Below are 18,146 nucleotides of genomic sequence, written 5' to 3' on the forward strand. Positions count from 1 at the left end.
GCACTCCAGCCTGGCGACAGAGCAAGACTCCATCTCAAAAAAAAAAAAAAAAAAAGAAAAAGAGAAGAAAAGCAGAAAATAAATCTGAACAGTATCTTCTTTAAGGTATATTATTTTTTAAGTGTATTATTCTTCACTTCACTAGAGTTGCAGGGCACAAAATCTCTCCTCCCTGGAAGACTACATTAAATGTCTGGCAGTAAATCATAGTTTTATGTTTTCATCAACAGGGCCTGGGTCAAAAAAGGATAAGGAGTTAAGAAATTAACTTAGTAGACAGCATCCTACTATAGCACTTATTTATTTTTATTATTTTATTTATTGATTTTATTATTTTTTTGAGACAGGATCTCCCTCAGTCACCCAGGTTGGCATGCAGTGGCACAGTCATGGCCCACGGCAGCCTTAACCTCCGTAGCTCAAGGGATCCTCCTGCCTTAGCCTCCCAAGTAGCTGAGACTACAGGCACACACCACCATGCCTGGCTAGTTTTTTTATTTTTATTTTTAATGGAGATGAGCTCTCACTATGTTGTGCAGGCTGGTCTTGAACTCCTAAGCTCAAGAGATCCTCCCACCTTGACCTCTCAAATTTCTGGGATTATAGGCATGAGCTACCACGCCTGACCCACTTTTAATTCTAATTGGAAAACAATGTGATTCTTAAATTTTTCTTTATATATGCGTTAGAATTTGACATAATCTATGCAGTGCGCCAGGTAGCAATAAAAGGGATGGCCATTCCTAAATGCCTTTTCTTAGATAAGAGCTTTCCTCAAACTTAGCACTTCCTTAGGTGTGTGCGTGTGTTTATGTGTGCGCTGGGATGGGGCTGGTTCTTGAATCCATCTTGATTTGCAGTGGTCTTTTCTCTATAATGGTAGTTAAGAAAGATTAGGGACCTCTAAGAGATGTTTTTATGTTATACTTTCCTCAAACGTCACAAAGTGTTTTTGAAAAATGAGAGCTTTTACCTCTATAAAAAAAAGAATATTTAACTTTTTTTCCAATCACTACATACACAATCAGTATATTATCTGCCAGTCTTGGTCCCAGGGATATAACTATTTTATATATATCAAATAAGACAAATATTTGATTTAAATTTTAACTCATTTTGAATGATTTGCTCTAAATAAACCACTTGTCCGTTTTCTTTAAATAACTTTTTGTGTTTATGTAAAGTATTCATCAAGTTTTAAGGTTTAAATAAAATTATACAAGAAATTAGAAGGCTGTTGGCATAAATTAAGCACTTTATTTTTCTTTATTTTTAGTATTTATAAAGTCTTTCTTTATTGAATTCTTTTGTAGTTTAGCCTAAAAGGCATTTTTTTCTTAGGTGTTGCAATTATAGTTAAATTTGTGTGACTCTGCTATTGAGATAAAGCCAGACTTTTATCTGAGAATTGCAGCAGTATCAGATTCTGCTGAACACAACAGATTTTAAATTTATATCTATATCAGAAATATAATGCAAAGGATGGCAGTGTAGAATCATGTCGCTATAATCGAAACCTAAGTAAATGTGATCCATTTTTTTTTAAAATGACAGTTCCAAGGAAAGAAGAATTTCTTTCTGTGAACAAAAAAGAAATGCAAGTGCTTCTTAGTTAAGAATCAGAACATTTTACTTCGAAGCATTGTAATTTGTTTCCTCCATTCTTCCTAGGAATCTTTATTAAAAGAGAATATGCAAAAGGACCTGGGAAAAATTAAGCTTGAAGGTGTTGCAGAAGAAACGGACAACCTGCAAAAGAAGGTAAATTCTTTCCATAACCAACCAACCTTCCTCCTGGTCCCTCCCATCAGCCCTCCTGAGCAGTTGCCTTGGGGCTGTCTGGAAGGTTCTGATTAGATCATGCCAGCCTCTTCCTCCCACGAGCTGTGCTCCAGGTACTTAATCATCAAATTGGTTTTGACCCTGCCAGTTTCTGTGGTTTAGTGGGAAAAGGCTTAATGTCTGTTGTCATCTCTGCTGAGGACAGAGTTGGGCAGTCTCTTGGCTCTGACTTTCATTTTCTCCTCTGAAACAAAGGTGGGGCGGGGATGAAAAGATTGCTGAGGTTTCTTCCTTCTCCTAAATTCATTCGGTAACGAAGTACACGGTGAGCCCAAAAGCACGGACTGAACATCAGTAATGCTCTCTGCAGCTTGCTGGGTGGAGCAGGGAGGGCACAGACCTCATGATGAGGCGTCTGTGCAAACTTCAGGCTTCAGGCTGGGGTGGTTCTGATTTTAGGGCCCTGAATGGCAAGTGAGCTTGTTTTTATGTCATCAGGGAATTATTTATTCTGTTTAGCCTGTGCCAGAGGAATGGCATTTAGTGACCTAAAAAACAATCTCCCCTTCTGCAGATGGTGAGGAAGGATTATTGTCAAATTTACTGTTTTTTCATTTATGAATTTTGTATGTGCATGTGTGTGTGTCTGTGTGTGTGTGTGTATGTGTGTGTGTGTGTGTCTGTACTGTGATGGTGTATCTATACGTATGGATGTCTAATCTCCATCAACACATGCACACATACACAAACATCACCCTAGGAAGTATAGTTTGGCTCCTGTTAATTTAGAATTAACGATGTTTTGGAAAGAGTTGAAGGGTTTAAGTTTGGGTTTAAGTACCTCATCAAGCAAACATTTGGTTGGAAATAAGCTGATTAAAATAAATTCTCTGTATCCGTTAAAGAAGATTCTCTTTGGTCTTGACTAGAAAACACCAAACTCAAGACTGGGTTACTCTACATTCTTGGAAATTACAAACAACCTTTCCTTTAACAAAGAGTAAAAATCCCAGTAGAAATAACAGCTGAGGACAGCTAAGTGTCAGCCTCTGGGCTGCTGACTTCCTGGCTCTCGTCTTGTGTAGTTCTCATAGCAGCCCTGGGAGGTAAGCGTTGCTGTTTCCCAAGTGTTACAGACAATGCTTGGAGATGTCTGGGCCTGTCCACAGCCTGGCAGAATCAGGTCTAAAATCAGCTTGCCTGACTCCGTGTTCTTAACTCCTAGAGACTAACATCTCATAGGCCATACAAATCAGTAAGGTTTACTTTCTATATTCTGTATATTTGGGTTTTAAAGTGAATCGAGGGCCCTCACAGTATAGCCACTAGGAGAATCTGTAGTTTAATACACAATTAGCCTGCTTTTAAAAACATACCCATCTTTTCTTATGCTGAGTGAGTTGTAAATTATTTCATTAACTACTTAGTCCATTTCCAACCCCAAAATATTAAGCTCGGCTTGCATGATAATGCTCATCCTTACTCTATATTCTGGAATATATGTTGTTGCTTATAAGCGGCAACAGTGGGATAGTAAAACTTGCGTATTATTTAAAGTCAAACTAATTACTTAAAGTCAAACTAACCTGAGACTTTATTTTTCCACCAGCTCACTAGAATGTTAGCGAGTACCCAAAAGGTGAATAGGGCAACTGAGAGAATCTTCAAGGAGAGTCAAGACCTGGCCATAGCCATTGAGAGGCTGCAGATGAGCATCACAGGTAGTGTGGGCAGTGACTAGTTTGAAGCATCTGTGCTTATCTAGTAAGAAGTCACCATTGCTTTATTAAACATATGAATAGATGTCTATCTCTTGCATCGGGCTTTCTGGAACCAGAGGGGCTGGAATAGTTTGGGGATCCTGAGATGTGCAAACTTTAGTCTTTGACTGAGAGTTTTAGCTTTAAAAAAGTGCATATTTCTCTTTTTATTTTCTGCATTATGCCTAAAACTTAGATCCTAATTCTCAAGCCCTGTTATGGTAAAGTTAGTATGGTAGCTCTCCATCCATTTGCCCAGAATAGGAGCTGACAGGATTTGGGACTTCAGTTTCGTACCAAGTATATCCATCATATTAGAATAATTTAATCACTTCTCAGTTGGGTGTGCTGTGGCTTTTAGCATGCTATTTTCAGTTTTCTGGCTACCAGAAACATACGATCGCTCTTCTTTTTGTATTATAGTGTAAGGGCTTAAAAAGTACAGAATCCACTAAAAATCAGACTTTATAGGGCAAAAGGTAAGGAAATTATTAGAACAAATTATGCTTAATAAAAAAAGTAGGATCAAGCATTGGTGGTTTATTTATGTAGTAAATATTTATTGAGAACATTTATTTTTTATGTGCAGATGTCTCTGCCAGGTACAAGGAAATGCTGAGGTTGACACCATGTCCTTGCCTTTAGGGAGTTTATTGGTGCATGAGAAGACTTTGAAATAGACCAGTAATCCCAAGTTCATGAATGTTTAGTTAGGGGATGTGCAGAGTACACTGGGATATGCCAGGTGGCCTGGCCTGACATGGAGGTCCAACTCAGCTTAGGTAAACAGAGCAGTCCTCAGCAGAGAAGTTTCTAAGTTTTTCGCTTGGTACTAGCCACTTTTGAGAGGCTTATTAAATAATTGATGAATTTTCTCCATAGAAATTATGGAAAAGACAACTTTAAATCAGACTTTGGATGAAGATTTCCTACTACCCAATTCTACTCTTCAGAACATGCAATGGAATGGTACATCTTTACTAGAAATCATGCAGATAAGAGACTTCACACAGTTGCACCAAAATGCCACCCTTGAACTCAAGTAAGTTCCTAATTACTGTTCACAATGCAACCAAGTAGAGAGAGAAACTTGCACGCTATCTCCAAAGGAGAAGGAGGCATCGTGGAAGAAAAGTGCTCACTGGAAATGAAATATCCTAAGAGAGGAGAAGGGGTCCTGTGGTCAAGTAAATGAAGAGATGGGTACTGACCCCTCCAAATATAGAAAGGTGTAATCTGTGCAGTCAGTGTAATCTATCTTTGTGCTATCATGCAGTAGCTTCTGTCCTTTTCTGTGATTCCGGGATGTTTCCACCTAGCACAAACAGCAGAGCCTCATGGTACTGTAGATCAAGGATAAGGCAGTAAACTCTCATAGAAAAAAATCGTTGGTGGCCACCCATACCATGAACTCTAAGACAGGTCAATGTTATGCCAGAATAATTGAGCTCAGTTATATAAAAAAGTATAGTTACATTGAAACCCACGATGTGAAGTGACACAGAGATCGCAAAGCATTCTTACATACAGTCACAAGGAGTTTGGAGTTTCCTTTCCAGCTTTTATCTTAGCATTTCCACACAGGTATTACTTGATATACTAGCACAGGCTGTCTCTCTGCAGGTTGTAATGAATGTCTGAAGTGCTGTTATAAATAGTTACATGATACTTTATTAAAACTCTACTCTGGACGTTACTATCTAAACTATAATCTAATGAAATGATATAGTCATGTGAGATATTTAAACTTTAATATTTTGCTATTTTAAATTATGTTGTGAGGGACTTCTTATGCAAATGTTTTATATCTTTTTCTATATTGAAATATCAAATATTTATTTATACTGTATATATCTCTTCTTTTTCTGTATTTCAGATTATTATCAGGGTAGATATTAAGAAGTAGAATTATTGGCTGGGCGTGGTGGCTCACGCATGTAATCCCAGCACTTTGGTCGGCTGAGGCGGGCAGATCATCTTGGATCAGGAGTTCAAAACCAGCCTGGCCAACAAGGCAAAACCCGTCTCTACTAAAAATACAAAAATTAGCTGGGCATGGTGGTAGACGCCTGTAATCTCAGCTACTCGGGAGGCTGAGGCAGAAGAATTGCTTGAACCTGGGTAGCAGAGCTTGCAGTGAACTGAGATGATGCCACTGCACTCCAGCCTGGGCGACAGAGCAAGACTCCGTCTCAAAAAAAAAAAAAAAAAAAGAAGAAGTGGAATTATTTAGTCAAAGAATTTGTGTTTTGAGGATTCCTAACATGCACTTCCAAATAATTTTTTTTAATATTTTTTAAAAACAATGTTCACTGCCACCAGCAACACACTAGAGGGTTGGTTATGTGTCTTTTTTCATCATAGAGCATAATTTTTGACGTTGTTGATTTGTTAGGTGAAAAACAAAAGGAGGTGCTTACAGTTGGATGGAGTTTGGAGAGAGGACTAGTAATCTAGTTACTAGAATAATAGGGCCTGGAAAGGGCTCTGAGAGAACTAGGATCTAAAGGCCTTGGCGGGGGAATGAGAGGAGGACGTGGTCCTGGGAGATGGGCGTGAGCAGCTGTCTATGGAGCCCCTCCTCTGTGCCAGGAGAGTGCCGGCTTCTCTTCTCACATTGTGTTCTGTGATCATCTCAGTCTTTCCAAGTAGGGGAGAACCCAGTTGGGGAAACTGAGGCCCAGGGAATGTAAGTAACTTGCCCTATATTAAGCCCCCGGGACAATATGAAACCTGACCACAAACCTGAATCTGTTTGAGTCTAAACCGTGTTATTTTCCCACCCAGAACAAAAGGAAGTACCATTTGAGACCCGTTCCATAAAAGATGGGCAGGTGGAATTTGGACAGTTGGAGACATCGAGGGCCTTTCAGGGGCGGGGAAACGAGATCTCAGTCTAGCATAGGTGGAGAGCCATTGAACAAGGGAACACTGGAGCCAAAGAAGCTCAGCTGAAGTTTGCATCGAATTTGAGAGGCAATGGGTAGTGGTGACAGAAGCCAAGGTGCGAACGTTAGTCCTGCAGCCCCGACTGCGCACTGAGGCTTCAACTGTGCTCTTCTCAGGCAGCTCCAACCAGGGCTTCCCAGGACCTGCCCACCCTGGAGGCGATGCCCCTGGGTGGGGCTCTGCTCCCTAACCTTCCTCAGCACCCCACACATCTGAGTCGGTGGGGAGCATGTGAAGGATGGAGATTCCCAGGCCCACCCTGCAGATCCTAGAGAATCATTTTGTGGGGCTGTCCCCTCCCACCGTTACCCTTCTGAGGTCAATTCATTCATTCATTCATTCAGCAAAGTGACCTGAACCCTGGTTGCAAGCATTGTGCCAGGAATTGGGAACATACAGGGGAACAATAGAGCCTTTTGCCCACTAGGAGCTCCTGGTCAATTTAGGGAAAGTTTATTTTCTGAATATGCACTTTAAATACAATAAGAAAGTTTAAAATAGAGGTCAAATTTTCATCTATAGGATGATGTTACTATCTAAACCACAATCACATGAAATGATATAGTCCTTAATGACTTGAACAAGATTAACCACCAAAAACAAAACAAAACAAAAAACCCAGCACTCTTCATTAGCTTCTTCTAGCAAAATTGACAGAGGAAACTGGTGTTTCTCAAGCTATGTGCCTCTATAACACTAGTGTCGCATGAACTCCTGGGCAGATTCCTTGAACAAATATTAACCTTCCTAGGATCTGCAAGGCGGGCCTGGGACTCTCCATCCTTAACAAGCTCCCCAGCAACTCAGATGTGTAGGGGGCTGAGGAAGGTTAGGGAGTGGAACCCAGCCCTGGGGCACTGCCTCCAGAGTGGGTGGTTCCTGGGAAGACCTGGTTGGAGAGACCTGAAAGGAGGAGGGGAGGCAGGGCCAGCCCCCACCCCTACCTGTTCCCCTCAGTGCCTCCTGACCCTCCCCTACTGGCAAGGGCCTCTAGGACCCCTTTCTCTGTCACTGCCCTTCTGATTTCACTTGGAATAAAGTTATTAGTGAGATTGCTGATCTCTCTAATTTGTAAGTTAAAATATTACTAAAGAGACCTTTTATTTTAAAAATCAAGAGTTTAAAATGTATTCTCTGGCCTCCACTTTCTGATTTTCCATAGATAATCCCTATATATATGCCATTTCAAAATACATGGATTATTTTAGGAATTATCTGCTTTTTAATTATAATTCTTAAAAAATTGGTGGTTCATGCTGAAGCATGGCAATTGTATAGATGAGAAGTTTAGCACACAGACTGATTGCTTTTCATGCTGGGTCGGGGGTCTCCAGAACTAACACCACATTCAGAGTTTCACCAGGACCCCCAGGATTCAGCATATAACTGTACTTACGGCTAAGATTTATTAAGGAGGTCCTGCCAGATGGAACAAAAGGACACAGCAGAGTCTGGAGAAATCCCTGAAGTCCTCTCCCCATGTGGGATCCCAGAGAGCACTCCTCCCCCAGCAAGAAAAATGCAGCAACATGTGTGTGATGTTTCTGCCCAGGGAAGCCTGTCAGAGATGCAGTATCCAGGGATTTTGTTGGAGCTGTACTGGTAGGCACCCTCTGCCTAGCACATAGCAAAAGTCGACTCCCAGAAGGAAAGCAGGTGTTCAGCATAAACCATGTTGCTTGCACAAACAGCCCAGGTAGTGAGCTACTCTTAGCAGTTAGGGATCAGTGGGAACGCAGCCCACCTTGCCAGCAGGCCTTTCAAAGGAGAGCGGACTCCAGCCTGCCACGTTGACTCTTTACTGCACACTTTGGATTATTGTTTGTAGCTGTTTTTCAAATGATTTCCGTGCTGGTATCTCAGACCTATTAAAAGATTTTTTTTTTTTTTTTTTTTTTATTGAGACGGGGTCTACTCTCTCTCCCAGGTTGGGGTTCAGTGGCGCGATCTTAGCTCACTGCAGCTTCCGCCTCCCGGGTTCAAGCGATTCTCTCTCCTCAGCCTCCTGAGTAGCTGGGATTACAGGCACCCACCATCATGCCCGGCTAATTTTTGTAATTTTGTATTTTTGTAGAGATAGGGTTTCACCATGTTGGCCAGGCTGGTCTTGGACTCCTGACCTCAGGTGATCTGCCCGCCTTGGCCTCCCAAAGTCCTGGGATTACAGGCGTGAGCCACTGTGCCCGACCAAAGATACGTCATTAAAGAAGCACATTCCAAGACACAGTGTCTACTAAGGAGAGCCAAGTTCTGTACTGCAGGTCTTCTCAAAGCTTTTAGTACGCTGACGCACATCAGCGGCCCCGTGGAGGATCCGGCTCACTTCTTTCACCCTGGAATATTTGTTCAAGGAATCTGCCTGGCAGTTCATGGGACATTGGTGTTATAGAGGAACATAGTTTGAGAAACACCAGTTTCCTCTGTTGATTTTGCTAGAAGAAGCTAATGAAGTGCTGAGTGGGGTGTTTTTGTTGATTAATCTTGTTCAAGTCATTGAGGACTATGTCATTTCACCTGATTGTAGTTTAGATAGAAGAGTCATCTTGAGATGAAAATTTGGCCTCTATTTTGAGCTGTCTTTTTTCTCTTTTTGAGACACGGTCTCACTCTGTCACCCAGGCTGGAGTGCGGTGGTGCAATCTCAGCTCACTGCAACCTCCACCTCCCAGGCTCAAGCGATTTTCCCACCTCAGCCTCCTGAGTAGCTGGGACTACAGGCACGCGCCACCATGCCTGGCTAATTTATTTTAAATTTTCTTAGAGAGATATCTTATTTAATAATAAGGAATAATAGATTCATGATCAGACATTAGAAATATATTGGGTTTATTTGTGTTTTCTTATGTATGTGTTTTAGTTCTTGTTGCCTGCTCATAATGCAACGTCTTTATTATCGTTAAAAATTATATCATTAAAAATTATAAGTGCCAACGTTATTCTAATAATGTCAGAGTTCAAATTTATAACCTTGAAAAATGTTTTTGGTCGTGTCTTAACCCAGTGACCTGACACCTGTGAAAGCTGAGGATGTTTTACAGGGCATTTTCCATAGAGTTTTTCAAAGTTGTCCTGACAAATTAAAATGAAGAGTTAATAGGATATACTCCACCATTGCAAGGATTTGTAGCATGAAATTTTATTATTCTATGCAGCTATAAATTCAAAATTGATTTAAATCAGCAATTTGATGGCATATTTATAAAGACATAGGAAAAAAATCTTTTGGTATTCTAAAGCTTGCATTTATCCATGGTACAAATCATATCTTTTTGTCAGTTTGAATTTGAAAGCTTTTATGAAATCTGTTTCTTCTTAACTAGCTGCAGAAAATCCTTTTATTGTATATATAAATTGGTAAATTCTTAACAAATCACTGAATAGCTTTCTTTCAATTTCTTGCTGTATTATATATAATGAAAGATTGCAGTTCCCATCAACACAGAATGTTGTCCCAATTTCCTGTATCCAGATTCATGGAGATGATCTTTTTTAATTCCATTACTAAAATGTATTAGAAAGTTTAAGTGTTCGGATTCCCACAAAGCCCACTGGACCCAAGTTTACCAGGAAATTTGGGGAGGTGGGGTTTAATGAGCTTCATCATTTATAAAATCATCAGAGCTGCTGATAAAAGAAGTAAAGCTTTGGGCCGGGCGCGGTGGCTTACGCCTGTAATCCCAGCACTTTGAGAGGCCGAGGTGGGCAAGTCACCTGAGGTCAGGAGTTTGAGACTAGCCTGGCCAACAGGTGAAACCCAAACCCCATCTCTACTAAAAAAATTTAGCTGGGCGTGATGGCAGGCGCCTTAATCCCAGCTACTTGGGAGGCAGAGGCAGGAGAATCGTTTGAACGTGGGAGGTGGAGGTTGCAGTGAGCTGAGATCAAGCTATTGCACTCAAACCTAGGGGACAAGAGCAAGACTTCTCTCAAAAAAAAAGAAGTAAAGCTTTGAAAGCTTCAAGACTTGTACCTGCTTGTGGTCATCCTAACTGGCTTAACTTGAAATACACATGAGATGAAAGATCACCGTGCCTGTAAATTTCAGCAAACTATATGGGAACATGGAACATCACTGTGCACTTATATAAGTACCGTTTACTTCCTGTCATGAATAAATGTATCTGTGAGATGCACCACTAAAAAAAAAAAAAAGACAATTTGTTAAGGATAAAATGTAAACCTGCCATACCTGTAGCTATCTTAGAAAAATTGTTTCCATTCTTAAGTTATGATGTATCACTTACAATTTCAAAAAGAGACTAGGCATAAATATGTAAAAATTTTTTCCACTATTATTTCAGAGATAGGAGCTTTGTTGTTCATTTACTTACTATGTGAACCATTCATATTTATCAGGGCTGCTGAAGATTTATTGTCACAAATTCAGGAAAATTACCAGAAGCCGCTGGAAGAATTGGAGGTATTGAAAGAAGCAGCAAGCCACGTCCTTTCAAAGCACAACAATGAACTAAAGGCGGCTGAGGCGCTCGTGAGGGAAGCTGAGGCAAAGATTCAGGAAAGCAACCACCTGCTGCTCATGGTCAATGCTAATCTGAGAGAATTCAGTGTGAGTCTCACTTGCTCTCTCCTTCTCAATTAGAACAGGTAACAAAATACTCCAACGTAAGCAATTAAAAGTGAGCCCTGGCCTGGCTGGGTGGCTCACGCTTGTAATCCCAGCACTTTGGGAGGCCGAGGCAGGCAGATCACGAGGTCAAGAGATCGAGACCATCCTGGCCAACATGGTGAAACCCCGGTCTCTACTAAAAATACAAAAATTAGCTGGGCGTGGTGGCACGCGCTTGTAGTCCCAGCTACTCGGGAGGCTGAGGCAGCAGAATCGCTTGAACTTGGGAGATGGAGGTTGTAGTGAGCCGAGATCATGCCACCGCACTCCAGCCTGACAACAGAATGAGACTCCATCTCAAAAAATAAAAATAACTTTAAAATAAAATAAAAGTGAGTCCCATGCACTAACTTCTGCACGTAGCATTAGGCACCAAAGGTCAGAAGCAGGGTTGCTTTTATGAAGCACCCTTAAAATGCCATTTCTGCTGCAGGATAAAAAGCTGCATGTTCAAGAAGAACAAAATCTGACCTCAGAGCTCATTGTCCAAGGAAGAGGATTGATAGATGCTGCTGCTGCACAAATAGATGCTGTACAAGATGCTCTAGAGGTAAATTACATCTCAGCACGGCCACAATACAGTTTTTAAAGAATCTTCACACATCTCGTCTATATGCACACATATCTGTTATTAAGTAGATGTGCGTATATTTACAATATTAATTTCTCCATGTAGCACTTAGAGGATCACCAGGATAAGCTACTTTTATGGTCTGCCAAAATCAGGCACCACATAGATGACCTGGTCATGCACATGTCCCAAAGGAACGCAGTCGACCTGGTCTACAGAGCTGAGGACCATGCCGCTGAATTCCAGAGACTAGCAGATGTTCTGTACAGGTAGGAACACGCCTTTGTGGGAACTCAAGAGCTTGCAGTCTATTGATCGGAGAAAACAAAGATGGATGTTTCTATTCACAGTGATTGGTCACTCTTCCTTTGTGTAAAAATGAGCACTCCTGTTTTATTTACCTGGCAAGTTGGATTTCCTTGTGTCTGCTAACATAGTTTACCATTGGCCTACATATATGGTGGAAAAATGCAAATAACAGGAGAAGACTTAAAACATATAATATGCTACAGTATAATATTAATATAATAAAACACATATTATGCTACAGTATCAAGCCATCAAGGCTTTATTAAGCACCTACTGAATGCTCAGGGCTGTGTTAGGTTGCAGGTGGGACAGAATGAGGTTATTAATTTCTTTACAGATCTTGCCTTTTTGGAGTTTATTATTTGGTTGGAGGATGTGGCTGCCCACTGTCTACCTATAGAAGTGTTGGGAGTCTCTTTTCCAATCCCTGAGAGATACCACCTCCAATTATTTTCTACTGCCTGAAAGTCTGCCATTGTAATACAATTACTTTAACTTATATTTTTTGGATATTTAAAAAATATGTACTCAACTTGCTAAAAATTCCTTTAAATGAGAAGCACAATTTTAGCCAGCCGTTTCAAACTTGTCTGCACATTGGAATCACCTGGGGAGCTTCTTAAGCCACCGATGCCTTTGTGCCTTAGCTGCCTTCCCCCCAAAGATTGTGACTTAATGGGTCTGGGATGTAGGGTTTTGTGATTTTTTAAAACCCTCAGGTGATTCTAATGTGCAGCAAATGTGGGAACCAAAGTTTTAGGTGTTATCAGTGATTTACATAATACTGTGAGTTAATTGGTAAATTTCTTTCTTTAAAATTTGCTATGCGTCATGGGTGACAAGTCTGACCACACTGGGAAAATGTATGTTCTTGTGTGCATGTTCTGTGGAAGGGGAAAGATGCGTGTCTCCTTATTGGAAAAATGCTGACATAAAAGATTAGTTCACACAACAAAAGCAATTAAAAATCGTATAAGATAGAATATTGCATAAATTATGTGCTAAATTGAGTACTGCTTCCTAATATGTCTTAGGGATCAGTAGTGGAAAATGGCATTAGATACCAGCTTCTCTCTTCTCATCAGTTTTCATCATTTCCCCCAAAGAGAAAAAAATGTTCTGACTCCATACCTAGCTAAAACAAAATCTTTATTACTTCATATGAGTAGTAGAAGCAATGTGTTGTGATAACACAAAGTTAAATAATTATCTTTTATTTATAAATCACAGAATTTTGCCAGTCCAATAGTAACAAACAATAGCTGCTAATATTCGGTCTGGGAATTGCCCGACTCAGTAACCTTGGAAAGAAAATGAAGTGAGTTACTCAGCAGGCAAAGATGTGCCCATTGCCAGACTTTATTTTCAAGACAGAGAGCACTGGATGACATTGTGCCATTACCAGTTACCAAGTTCCTAAGCAATGTGCCCACTTGTTAGAATGATGTTAAGCTGATTGAAATATTAGCTGATCTTCCTCCAAAATCTCTAGTGAATTTTGTAAAATTGTCGTATGCCATTTGAGGGATAAGATTCAGCGGCCTCAGGTATGCTTAGAAACACTTCTTGGAGGTTACCAAGTATGTTGCAGGGAGTTTATAACCAATGCAAACATGCAGTGGCGCCCTAGACATGCGCAGGGGATTGGAACAGAGATTGAGGAATGCTGAGGGCAGCTGGTGGAAAGTGATGAACGGTCGTCTAAGGGAAACAGCAATAGTCTCTTCTTGGGTATTGATTGAATAGCAGTTCTGAGTGTTATTATGACAAAGTGGCTACGGCTTCTCAAAGATTACTTTTGAAGTTACATGGGAACCCATAGGTTGTTATTTTTTATGGATGATACTCTTCTAAGGGGAAAGAAGATAGGAGGCTTTCAAAACTAGTAGGCATTTATGATTTTTGTGAGTGAATCGGCAAGTTTGATTTAGTTTATCATAACGTATCTAAATATGCTGCTTTGATAGTGGCCTTGAAAACATCAGAAATGTGTCCCTGAATGCCACCAGTGCAGCCTATGTCCATTACAACATCCAGAGCCTGATTGAAGAATCGGAGGAACTGGCCAGAGATGCTCACAGGACTGTGACTGAGATGAGCCTGGTAGGAAACGCCGTGGCTTCTTTTTCTGGGCTCTGTGGGAGATTTTTCTTTACCGGGTTTGAGCAGAGATTCAGTGGCCCCAGTTTCTGCCTATTAACGTTCTTTTCTGGTGGAATCCGTTTCTGGCTTCTGTCATCATATGATCTGTGTTTTAATTTTTTAAGGTCATAAATACTTCTTTATACAGACTAGAAACCAGTGTGGAGATGAGAACAGTCTCACATTTCCTTGCGCTAAAAATGATAATGCTACTTGATATCTACTGGAGACATTTTTCTATAACCATGGTGAAAATCTTTATTGAATGGCTGGTTTCCTTCCTTATCTACTTAAAGATGTCTTTGTCTTCTCTTGCCTCAGCCATTTTAAATTGTCCCTACCCGGTACCTGGCTGACTTTCTTGCTGGGAATGTGTCTGGGGGCTACTCTGATGGAGTCACTTCCTCTATCCCCAGCAGGACTCCACCCTGCCCTGCTCTCACCATGCTTAAGTGGTTCTGTTTTCCAGCTCTCAGAATCCCTTGGTTCTAATGGGAAAGCGGCCGTGCAGCGCAGCTCCAGATTTCTCAAAGAAGGCAACAACCTCAGCAGGAAGCTTCCAGGTCAGTATGTGGCTCAGACGGTGTAGACAGGCAGAGTGAGCGTGAGCGCCTCGCTGAGCAGCCTCTAAGAATGTTCTCCTTGCATGCAGCAACTTGAAGCTTAGCATTTCTGTGTCCCATTTATATTCCAATTTCCTATCATATACATTTTCCTATCGTATAAACTTCCTATCATATAAACCTCATATAATTTGGCATTTTTATTCTAGTGATATCTGTTCCTTTATTGTGCAGTCATCTCTGTCTTTAACCTGTCCTTAATCCTCCACTCATTGCCTTAGCTTGGAGCCTTCACTGTTCTTCCTAGTGTCTGTTGGGTTATCTTTGATTGCGTGTGCTCCTCTAGTTTTTCCTTGAGGAGATGTATTATGCTTGATATTTCTTTTACCTTTCTCATGGGACTAATATCATGTTAGACTCATAGTAGGTTCTCGTTTGATAATTATTAAATTAAATCCTAATTGATTTAGCCATTTTTCAAAAAATACCTACGCAGTTTAGTTTGTCCTAAAGTTTCAAGAAAGAATGACTTGGCATATGTAAGAGCAATCCATCCAATAAACATGAACCAAAGTGGCAGCAGGAATCTGTTATGTAAGAGAAACTATGTAGGCCTACAATTTTTTATAACAAATAATGTGCTTTCCACCTTAATGTATTCTAATAGATCAAAAATACCAAGATTTCTGGAGGAGTAAATAGTGGGCCAGGCACACAGCTCATACCCTTTACAGGTGACTTACTTCCGAGTCTAACACTGGATCCTTCCACAGCTGTCTGAACTAAAGGCTTGGATATGTACATAATTTTTTTTTCTCATTGAGTGACACAGTTTAAAATTTATGTTGTTATCTCACAGTATCAAAAATGCATAATGTGTTGATGGGCTGTAATTTCAGTCTGTACAGCTAGAGGTACTTCATAGGTAGTGAAATTGGGAGCTTGCTGGCAATTAAAATTTCACGTTTTAACCATGTGCTCAAAATCCAAATGTGATTGTATGTTATGAAAAGAAATTTTAAAAGTAAAAGCTGTGATCAAACTTGAGAAGGAGGTTGAGTTGAGTTCCAGTTGGGTGACCAGAAGGGAATAGTAGGGGATGGAGGATTGGCCAGAGATGCAGGTGGGAGACTGTGAGGAAGACTCCCAGGTAGGAGCCCACCCTAGGGGTTTTACAACCCAGAGGAGAAAGGTGGCCAGGATTCAGATGGGAATAGAAAGTTAGTGTGTCTGATTAAGACTGAGTGACTTAAACACAGCTCTTCATCCTTGAGCTCTAGTAAAATTGGACATGAAATTTAAGTAGAAATATTAGTGAAAAAGTCAACAAGCAAAGTAGAGAAAATGATCGAGCAAGCTAGAAACACATTCTTAATTTCTTTTTTTTTTTTTTTTTTTTTTGAGACGGAGTCTCGCTCTGTCACCCAGGCTGGAGTACAGTGGCACGATCTCAGCTCACTGCAAGTTCCACCTCCCGGGTTCACGCCATTCTCCCGCCTCAGCCTCCCAAGTAGCTGGGACTACAGGCGCCCACCACCACGTCCGGCTAATGTTTATTTTTATTTTTATTTTTAGTAGAGATGGGGTTTCACTGTGTTAGCCAGGCTGGTCTCAATCTCCTGACCTTGTGATCTGCCTGCCTCGGCCTCCCAAAGTGCTGGGATTACAGGCGTGAGCCATCGTGCCTGGCCCATACTCTTAATTTCTGTAATGAGTGGTGCTTAGTCTTGCTGGAAAAACTGTCAATATTGGGAATCTCTTTAGAAAGCTATGAATTCTGTCGATGGTCAAGAATGATAAAGCTGTTGCCTAGGCAACTTTTTTGTAGGCTAACCTGAAAGGAAACATTTTTCTCCCTTTAAATAGGTATTGCATTGGAACTGAGTGAATTGAGAAATAAGACAAACAGATTTCAAGAGAATGCTGTTGAAATTACCAGGCAAACCAATGAATCACTCTTGATACTTAGAGCAATTCCTGAAGGTAAGTGGAAAGGCCTTTCTTCTGTAAATAACGTCTTCTCATTGTAAAAGCATCACTCAGGAGCATAAGGAAGTCCTGCCTCAAGACTGATCAAGGCTTTAGCTCAAAAATGAGACTAACATTGGCAAAATTTTTACTTGCAAAGGAATATGATTTAGAAATGAAAATCATTGGTTTTTAAAATAACATCACAATACTTGCATCAAGCTACTAGAATTATAGTCTTAAAAACAGAGACTGCATAGTATCTGAATTGCTTACTTTTGAAATGGGCTTGACACATTGCTTAGAGGAAGAAGGACCATTGAAAGAAGTCAGCAAGTAAAGAAGCTGGAATGTGCTTTACCTGCCTAAGGGGAAAATGCCAGATTCATTATCAGTGTGGCAAACTGAAGACTGCTTGCTTGGCCATCTTCCTCAGTGAGGCAGTAAAACATTAGGCTCACTGATCACTTTAATACTGATGGTTTAGAAATGTGGTATTCATGAAATTTTTTGGGGGGTCTACAGTAATTTTATTGTAACAGAGAAGCCAGGCCGCAATAAGTCTACATGATTAGAGCAGATGGTGGTTCTTTCCAGTGGGTGAAGCCTGAACCTGGCTAGCAGCACACGTTTTTTGAGACGGAGTCTCGCTCTGTCGCCCAGGCTGGAGTGCAGTGGCGCGATCTTGGCTCACTGCAAGCTCCGCCCCCCGGGTTCACACCATTCTCCTGCCTCAGCCTCCCGAGTAGCTGGGACTACAGGCGCCTGCCACCGCGCCCGGCTAATTTTTTGTATTTTTAGTAGAGATGGATTTTCACCACGTTAGCCAGGATGGTCTCGATCTCCTGACCTCGTGATCCGCCCGCCTTGGCCTCCCAAAGTGTTGGGATTACAGGCGTGAGCCACCGCGCCTGGCCTAAAGTTTTAAATAGGATAATTTTTTTATGTGTAATACAAATGAATTGTGCTGCACCTCAAACTTCTCTTTTGTTGTTTTTTACTTTGAAAATTTCAATTGTTTTATAGAGACCACGTCTTGCTATGTTGCCCAGATTGGCCTTGAACTCTTGGCCTCAAGCGACCCTCTTGCCTTGGTCCTCCAAAGTTCTGGGATTACAAGTGTGAGCCACTGTGCCTGTCCTCCTTTTTTTCTTAATAAGCATCTTTTGAAAAAGTCTTATAAAGTGCTTTAAAGCCATTAAAAACAGGAAGCCCCAAAGTCCTGTTTGTAAGCATGGAAGTTACCTGGGGAAACTGGGCATGCTGCGTTGGGCTTACTTCTTACCTTGAAATAATGGAGCATTTTCTGATCTGGAAGATTTTTTTTTTCCTTTTCTTTTTTTATAAGGATGCCATGGTATATTTTGACTAAATGCTTAATAACGTTTTTATTTGAAAATAATTTCTAGCCTACAGAAAAGTTGCAGGAAAAGTAAAAAGGCCACCTGTATACCCTTTTTCCAGCTTTTTCTGCT

At 40.8% G+C, this 18,146-nt stretch overlaps 1 protein-coding gene across 2 annotated transcripts in view; it reads left to right on the forward strand.

Annotated features, from left to right (window-relative positions):
• Window positions 1-18,146, forward strand: part of LAMA1 (laminin subunit alpha 1) — a 175,691-nt gene that overhangs the window by 118,826 nt on the left and 38,719 nt on the right. For both annotated transcript variants that reach the window (XM_019014254.4, XM_063699401.1), the window contains exons 34-42: window positions 1,672-1,761; window positions 3,392-3,503; window positions 4,425-4,584; window positions 10,848-11,058; window positions 11,552-11,668; window positions 11,795-11,958; window positions 13,966-14,101; window positions 14,610-14,703; window positions 16,570-16,686. In XM_019014254.4, the coding sequence (XP_018869799.3) occupies window positions 1,672-1,761; window positions 3,392-3,503; window positions 4,425-4,584; window positions 10,848-11,058; window positions 11,552-11,668; window positions 11,795-11,958; window positions 13,966-14,101; window positions 14,610-14,703; window positions 16,570-16,686 (1,201 nt within the window). The remainder of the gene's footprint in view (window positions 1-1,671; window positions 1,762-3,391; window positions 3,504-4,424; window positions 4,585-10,847; window positions 11,059-11,551; window positions 11,669-11,794; window positions 11,959-13,965; window positions 14,102-14,609; window positions 14,704-16,569; window positions 16,687-18,146) is intronic.

The sequence above is a fragment of the Gorilla gorilla genome, chromosome 17, assembly GCF_029281585.2.
Source record: "Gorilla gorilla gorilla isolate KB3781 chromosome 17, NHGRI_mGorGor1-v2.1_pri, whole genome shotgun sequence".
Classification (NCBI taxonomy): domain Eukaryota; kingdom Metazoa; phylum Chordata; class Mammalia; order Primates; family Hominidae; genus Gorilla; species Gorilla gorilla.